Source organism: Mizuhopecten yessoensis, unplaced genomic scaffold, assembly GCF_002113885.1.
Source record: "Mizuhopecten yessoensis strain PY_sf001 unplaced genomic scaffold, ASM211388v2 scaffold716129, whole genome shotgun sequence".
Taxonomy (NCBI): Eukaryota; Metazoa; Mollusca; class Bivalvia; order Pectinida; family Pectinidae; genus Mizuhopecten; species Mizuhopecten yessoensis.
The window spans coordinates 135,543-144,494 of record NW_018479962.1 but is presented as its reverse complement, the minus strand read 5'-3'; the positions used below and the strand labels follow the sequence as shown (position 1 = coordinate 144,494).

General features: G+C 39.3%; 1 protein-coding gene across 8 annotated transcripts in view; it reads left to right on the top strand.

Annotated features, from left to right (window-relative positions):
* Window positions 1-4,719: 4,719 nt before the first annotated feature.
* LOC110441783 (aquaporin-4-like) overlaps window positions 4,720-8,952 on the top strand; it is a 23,073-nt gene continuing 18,840 nt past the window's right edge. For all 8 annotated transcript variants that reach the window (XR_002461921.1, XR_002461922.1, XR_002461927.1 and 5 more), the window contains exon 1: window positions 4,720-5,654. Coding sequence is in view for 1 of the 8 variants with exons in the window: in XM_021485034.1 (XP_021340709.1) it covers window positions 5,043-5,654 (612 nt within the window). In the remaining 7 variants the exon portion in view is untranslated. The remainder of the gene's footprint in view (window positions 5,655-8,952) is intronic.

The following is an 8,952-nucleotide window of genomic DNA, read 5'->3' as shown; positions in this document are numbered from 1 at the left end:
CTCGGTGAAATAAAAACAGTACTCCCAATTCAAAGTCAACTTTCTACAATGCATTGTTAAAAAATCATCTTTTTGTAAATACATCATCGACCATATCTCAATGCGCATGTCAATGTCAATGCTGCCACAATACCATTTAATGTCATTTCTCATTGTGACGTGAAATCACGTAGGCCTGTGTAGGTGTGCTAGGTAAACTCCGGTAAGTGTGTATACGGGTGAAGGCGATCAGGACACTAACCTTAATAACGCAATCATAGCTCAATAGTATGTCAAACAGATTTCAAATGAAATCAAACAGAATGAGATTTACTTTTTAGTAGCAATAATATTATGATACACACAGGCGAGAGAGAATTCCACATGATCATTGAGAATGTTTCCACTTTGATGTTCTTGTATAAATATATTACCAGTTTATTGATTTTTGATAGATTGCTTTGCGTTGTACCTTTGAGACACCTACCACGAGTCATAATCATGATCAGATAGGTAATGACAGACTAGCTGGCAGCTAGAGCGTCAAGTGTTCCTGTCCAGTTGTCGCTGTATAGTTGTATATGGTTAATCCTATTGTTAACCATGTGGATAAGGCGTTCTACCGTCTACCGTCACCGTAGCCCTCCACTACCGGGTCGTAGGTTCGTGGCCTACGTGGGGAAGTCGTCAGTAACTGATCGCAGGTCGGTTTTTTCTTCTCCGGGTACTCCGGTTTTCCTCTACAAACAAAGCATGTCTTGTCCTTATATGAGTAGAACTGTTTAAAGGACGTAAAGCATTAACAAACCAAACCCAAACAACACCCACTTTCTTTATAAAAAAAAAAAATTGAAATAAATAAATGAATAAAATTAGAAAATAATAGAAATACGCTAAAAGTCAATTGAAATAATCAGTACGTGACTATAATTATCATCATTCAAAACCGTTTGGAGACGAAGTCGTGAGAATGATCGACGCGATTACGTGGCCGCGGAGCACATTGCATAACATCATTTTTCACCACGATTGTTTATATTCTCCCAGGTAATCCATTAAACTGAAGGCGTGTTTTGTTAATTTAACATTTAGCTGCATTCTGTTCAAAATTACATCCCTATAATTCTAAAACAGGATTACAGTCAAATCGAAATACCGGCGTAAGGACGTTATGCATATTTGTCTGTCGTCCTGTCCAGAGTTATAGGACAATATTAGGAGAATGATGGTCGTTCATGTACTGGTATTTGTTCTGGCTTTAAAAACAAATTTCAGGTACATGTTTAAGTAAGCAAGAGGCCCAACGGACCTGCATCGCTTACCTGGTATCAGTATCACAAAAGTAACCTTAAAAGTGTACTAAGGTCGAATATGTTTAAATGGACTATAAAAAGCGACTGGCTTTTAAATATTACCTATGAATTAGAATATTTCAATAGTCCCGTTAAAATATTTTGACACATTTGACCCATGTGCTATTGAAAATCAAATAAGATAATACAGTAAACAACATGGTTGCTCTGCATCCCAGCACGCAGCTGGCCAAATAGCATCACTATCGGTCTTTTGGTTATTAAAAACAGACCATTTCAATGTTAATATGCATAAGATCAATGTGTCCTTGACATTGGGTCAATATCATTCATATGAACAAACTTGGTACCTGTTCAAAATCCCAGCATGCTACTGACAAACTATCATCAGCCTGTGACTTTTGGTATCGTAGAAGAAGTTGTTTTATGAGTTTAATACAATTGACCTATGTGACCTTGAAAACTTGTCTAAATCATTCGTTTAGACAAACTTCGTAGCTCTTCATCTCGGTATGCTAGTAGCAAAATATGAAGTTATTCAGGATTCAGATGAAGTCATTTCATTTTGTTAACACACTCGACTCCTGTGACCTTTAACATATGTGGAGGCCAATTATGCGACCAGAATTGATAGCACTTCATCCCAGCATGCGAACAGCCAAATATCATCACGTTGTGAGTTCCGGTTATTCAGAAGAAGTCATAAAAACGTTTCCAACACATTTAACCCTTGTGACGTCGCATAGTATCCTTAACCCAAGCATGCACCTGACCAAATATCACAATCCTATTATGGTTAGTAATTCAATGTTTTTAACCTATTTTGAACCCTGAAACCTTAGAAGTGTGTCAGGGTAATTTATTTCAACATACTGTATAGCCTCTAATCCCAGCATGCCACTGGTCAAATATCCTCAAAGTATACCTCTTTGTTATTCAGAAGAAGTTATTTAAAGACTTTCAACACATTTGATCCCTTGAACTTGAATATGAGTGAAGGTTATTTATTTCAATAAAATCAATAGCCCTCATCCCAGCATGCTACTGGTCAAAAATCACTATCCTGTGACAATTTAGTTAATTAAAAGCCGTTTAATGGGTTCTAACACTTCCGACAACTGTAACCTTGAATATTTGTGAAGGTCATTCATTTGAACAAACTTGATAGCCTTTCATTCCAGCATGCTACTGGGCAAATATCTCTCTAAGCTTTTTGGCATTTCAGAAGGAGACATTTGTATATTTCAACACATCAGACTCTGTGACCTTGTACATGGGTCAAGGTCATTCTTTTGAACAACATTTATTGCATTTCACCCCCGCATGTTACACGTACAAACCAAATATCATCAACCTATGTTTCGTTGGTTATCCAGAAGAAGTCATTTAACTCATTCAACCCTGAAGACTCATTTGAACTCTTTCAATTCAAAGGTTGGAATAAGTTCATCAAGAAACTTCAGTGGTGAATGGGTTAAAGGGGTTCAGTACAGTTGGTCGCTGTGATCTTGTGCAAAGGTAATTAATTGAACATACTTGAAAATATCATTACCTTAGAACTTTTGGTTACTTTAATGTTTTTAACACATCTGACCCATGTGACCTTGACTATTGTTGAATGTCATTCATTTAAATAAACTTGATTGCTATTTATATATGAGCATACAACGCTAGGCCTTTAAGTTATTCAGCAGAAGTCGTTTAAAGTTTTGAACACATTTGCCCCCAATGACCTAGAATACGGGTCAAGGTCATTCTTTTGGAAAATATATAATGATAATAATAATAATTCGAGGTTCAAATATACCGCTTTATCACAACCTAGTTCGTAGGTCGTCTCAAAGCGATTCACAAATTATTATCCGTGGTTATAGGGCCTTTGTAACCAGCCAATACCTTTCTCAACTCCCTGGGGACCATACAGTCGGACCTGCCATTTCGGCGCTAACAGCTAGCATTCAACAATTCTAGCACTGCCAAAGCACTGCGTAATAATTCACAGCTGAGTAGACTGGAACAAGCGGAGTAAAGTAACTTGCTGAAAGATACAACACAGTGCCGTTCCGTGACTCGAACCCGCAACCCTTCGGTCACGAGCCCGGCGCCCTACCACTTGACTTCCCTGCCTCCATATAAATAGACTTTGTAAGCAGTATCTTCACTCGGGGCACCTTGATCTCTAAGAAGAAGTCGTTTGAACCAAAATGTTGACTCCGGGCGGGCGGTCAATGGACGCCGCACTATGGCATAAGCTTACTTGGTCCCTCATCCCAGGTGAGTTAAAATGTAAGTTAACATTATGACGTCACAATCGTCATAACAACACAATCAGCACGCCAAAGTATCTGACTTTGGAGGATCTATATAGCCCTGCAGGTCAAATGTAACGTTATAACCTGGTTGATTAACATCTTACGACAATCTGATTGGTCAAAATCCCGAAAGATATGATGGTTGGAGTCCTTTGACTTCGTGCATCTCCATTGAGGACATTCATCCGCGTGGTAGTACCGTATTGGATTCTTCAATGTTCCGATAGGGACTAATTAAGACACTGTTAATCATGCATGTATTGACGCATCAGACCGTTACGTACATAACTGGTATCGCTGAAATGTCCAAATAGTTGTGGAATTCTTGCACATGTATTTACAAACTTATTTCGTAATATAAATTCTTACGCGGCCTGACTCATTTTCAAAACAACGAGATTAATTAATCAACATTATCATAAAAATGTGTTAGCACATCTCGTTACTGCCGTTATCATGTTAATATACGTTTGGAATTAAAAAAAACACCCTCGAAACGCGTTAAAGCTTTTCTGAAAATTAACTAGCTCGAGTTAGATAAACAACAGTCACTCGTTTTTAGAACCCCTGTGTAAATAAATAAAAAGCTATGTACACAAGATCGCCGAATACACGGCTGCGTATGGCATTGTCACGGAGGAGCGTTCGTCAGGATACGGAACCACACATAACACTGTATTAGTTTAAGTGCTAAATGGATGATCAAAAGAACACGTGATCAGTTGGGAATACCATTTGATTGAAATTAGAAGGCCTGGTTCTGTTTTTAATCTAGATAACCAGCGTGTGACCAATATTCAAAATATACATTTCATTTCCTGAAAAATAGCATCGTGATTCGTCTGGATTGGGTACCATACAGTCTCGGAAAAAGCTATAGATTTTGACAATAACTATCCAGTCGCGTTTTTGATAATATACTTTTTTTCAATCGTCAGATGGAAACGTAATTACAATTGGGCCCAGCTGGTCCATTAATTGACGGTCCACGTGCTATATATGTTGGCGTCCCTCGCGGTCATCAGTAGAATTGGATGTAGATGTCTGTGCTGCTGATGGCCACTAAGTCCCTAGGGGATCTAGATAGGCATGGTTTTCAAGCTTGCAATTCTGTGTTTGTAGCGTATAGTAGTAACTCGCTGACATATCAGCTATCATTTCGTGTACAGGTAGGCTGTCCTTACCCTGGTTATACAGGTACACTACGATAGGGTAACGTTTATATAATGGTAGAGAGACACTTACAGTGTTATCACAACCAATATAACCTACATTTACAACTTTGACGGGACATGCTACCGGCAGTAGGAGGCGGCTCTACTCTTAGGAACAAGGACAATTTGATGATCGTAGCAATCAGTGATTGGAGCTATAGACAGCACTAACACGACTGGTATCGGTGGAGTATTTACCCAGTTTATTACGTGAAGATTAGCCTATGCCGGAGTCCACTTCTCACAAGAAGAAGTATAGCCGTGACTCTGTTCCTGCGAACCACTGGGTCAGAAGGTACAGAATGATCACTAGCATCGATGATTTGAGATCTTTGAGGTTTTGGAAGGCGGTTGGTGCCGAGTTTCTCGGAACGTTGCTACTGGTGATGGTAGGATGTGGCTCGTGTGTAGCTTGGGATGCTGACAACAAAGTGGTCCAGATCGCATTCTGTTTCGGACTTAGTGTAGCCACTATTGTATGGAGCATCGGACATGTAAGTGGGGGACATATAAACCCGGCTGTCACGTGTGCATTCTTCATCACGCGCCAAATAAGTCTTGCGCGCGGCGTTCTCTACATTGTGGTCCAATGTCTTGGAGCAATAATTGGAGCGGGCTTGTTGAAGGGGATGACACCTCCCAGCCGCCAGGACACTTTGGGGGCCACCGTGCCACACAATGACGTAGATGGTGGCAGAGCGTTTGGAATTGAATTTTTTATCACCTTTATCCTCATTTTTACCATTTTTGCGACATGTGACAAAAAACGTAAGGATCTTGGCGGTTCCTTCCCGTTGTCTATCGGCCTCGCGGTTACCATGTGTCACCTGTTTGCAGTAAGTATACCATGCTTGTCGATGGGCCTCTTTACTGTGATCTTATTAACATGTAATACGTCCTGTTTTCACAACTGTCAAACATATCTCACCCTAGAGTGGGATTGCGTGTTATGACGTCACGAAGTGATGATAGGAAAATTATATTTTATTAGTAGTGTACGTGAAAATATGATATGTCGCTAGTTACTCTGTGATATTAGGAACATTTAATCTTTTATTAAGACCGTTTGTCTCGTGCGGGGTTTCTATACCCAATGGGCTGACATTCCTCCATTCCCAACGTTTACTTGTGATATCTTTATTTAATCCGGATATCTCTTAATCCGCATAGGTCTCAATACGGATATCTCTTTATCAGCATAGCTCTCAATAAGAATATATCTTAAGAGGGACATTTTAATCCGGATATCTCTTAGTCCACATATCTCTCCAAACGGAGATCTCTTAATAGGGACATTTTAATCCAGATATCCTATAATACGGATGTATCATCATTACTGACAACCATTTGACCCGTCTAGGTCAAACGACCAATAAACATATGTAAACAGGTGTTTTATGTAATGTATAATGGTTAAATTTCGTATTTCATGAGTAACAGTTTCATGACAAATATTAGAGTCCTGTATTTCTGTATGATGTTATGTAGATGCCCAGATCACATCACGTACCCAACATGGAAGTAGCCAGTTTGAGACGTATCGCCGTTAAGACCGTTAAGTTGTGGAGTTGTTGTTAAGATAAGGTAAATTCCTGTATTGAAAGGATTTCTTTCATCTGCGACCCTTTGACCGTTGACATACAACTCAGAGGACGTCGTACACATATAAAGGACCCATCTCTCTGGATAGGAAACGTCCACTCAGAATATCGTACACTTGTGAGGTTAATATTGGAATAATTCAAAATATAGAATACTTTTCTTGTGTTTGAAGTTTGAAAAACTGAAATAAATTCATAAATATAAGGAGAATTTTGTCAGGTGATGCGATGTTGTGTGAAATTTATTTGATCTTTAGTTTCACATGTTGACCTTGACATTTAAATCGAAATTAAAACAATTAGTACTGGCCACACAGTTACTTCAAAACGCAAATATTAGAGGGCAGTTATATTTGGATACAAATATTGATTGGTCGGGGGTTGCATCATTCAGACATTTCATTGGTGTGGTAAACTATCAATGAAAGGGCTCAATGTGCAAGGTGGCGTTTTTTGTTCCCTCACCTACTGTAGTCACACGGAGAATGGCATTGCATTTGATTATGAAATGCACCTTCTCAGGAGGGTGTTCAATGCATGTATTTTTTATGTAATGGCGTTTTAATAAAAACGGCCATTTTCAATCATTAAGTCTTCCTGTTTTTTTTGTTGACTTTTGTACTATTACATAGCTTGCTGCTTGGCTGATAGGAGCGAACCATACAACATAAATATGAATTACAGTAGTTAATATATGTACGTGTTAGGCGAGCTTCATGCAATATTGATGTAACCGAGGAGCTTTATATAGGTATGAATATAAAACTCCGTCAATCCTTATAATGATGTTATACTGTAAAACGGGTCGTTTTTGCGTGGGCTTTATTTTCGCAGTTTCGGAATTGCATATTGAGTAATTTAGCTACACGTTATATTATTGTATCTGTATGAAAGTAATGCAACATGTTTGCTATATATTCTGTTTGCATTATCGCCCGTCATAATACCGTTAATGAGTCTACTTGTCTCGTCTGAGTGTGCTGTAACCCAATGTATGATCGGGAGAGGCGACTAATGTGGAGACCACTGCAGCTTCAGGAGTTTTTCTTTTGGTGACAAAAAATGCTCAGCTCTCCCTATTGCAACACCTTGGAGGTTTTTCGTTTGTTGTCTTTCTACTCTTTCTCTTCCCGGCGGTGTTTCCCTAGACACCCGTCCTTATATGACTCACTGTACTTTTGGTAGCCTATATAATGTATACCAGGAACCTCTCGCCATACGATGGTGAAATCCTTATTCGTCCGGTGTTAATTTCGCCACTGTTGTTTATTACGGAAGCCTGTACGGGCCACCGAGAAAAAAATGCTATGTCGTAATAACGACTTACTATCTCGAAATAACTATATAGCTAAGTCGTTACGTCTTAGATAGTAAGTCGTTATTGCGAGATAATAAGTCGTATGTCGTTATTACGACAGAACATTTGATTTCTCTGTGGCCCGTACCGGCTTCTGTAGTTCCGAATGAACAAAATCGGCCTCAATACATAGGCAGAACACTGCGAAAGTTGAGCTGCGGCGGCAATTTCCCGATCTACAGTACTTGGTTCGATTGGACAGAACATGTCAGGATGGTTGCCCTATGTGGCGGAGGAGACGCTTACACTTCCGGGTTTTGAGGGAGTTCATGTTGCTCTTACTTTTGTTTTGTCGTCTTTTTCACTTCCTGTTGCTTTTCAATCTTATCGACATTTCGTGAGGGGTGTATATCATTTACTGTTTTCAGTATAGGTAACAACTTCACCGACATATATCTGAAGATGACATCTGACTCGGTAAACATTGTTCGTCTACATCATATACATAAATTAAACACGTGCTCTTGTTAAATTTCGCATTTCATGGACAAACACAAATTTTTTTTTGTGTGTCAAAAAGCTGCACTTCAATACTCGACAAACACATATCGTAGATAGGGCTTTAAAACAATCCTGCTTTTAAACAAGTTTTTTAAATTATGCTTTTATCGTGCATACAGGGCTTTTTATTATATTTTTATTATAACTAAGTATAAAGAGACCGTCATATAGAGATAACTAGGTTTACCTGTGAAGCAGGTGTAAATACTGCGTACGAAGGGTTAACAGCGCAGAACTGTGAACACTCCCCATCTCTTGTACTGCACATTCTCGTTTCTCTCATGAATAATTCAAGTGGTGGAAATAATAGCGTTTCGCTGAATGCCCAAATCGCAATTTTGTTATGGAAAGTTTAGCCTTTGAAACGAATTGGTTTCCACGTAGATAACGACAGTATCAACTATGGGGGGTATGTTATGTACCCGTGTCTAGAGTGTACGTGTTTTATGTATCCAGTATAGGTAAACAGGCAGAACACCTCATCATTATCAATGGTTGTTGGAATATATGTTTTGTATAGGATGAAGATACATGAAGGGGGGGGGGGCGCAAGGGAGAGGGATGGGTACAAGAGGGAGGTTGGGTGAGAGAGGGAGCGGGAGGGGACTGAGACAGGGAAAGTTGTAATACAGGAAAGGAGGAGGGACGTAAGGAAGGAGAGGGAGGAGTAAAGAG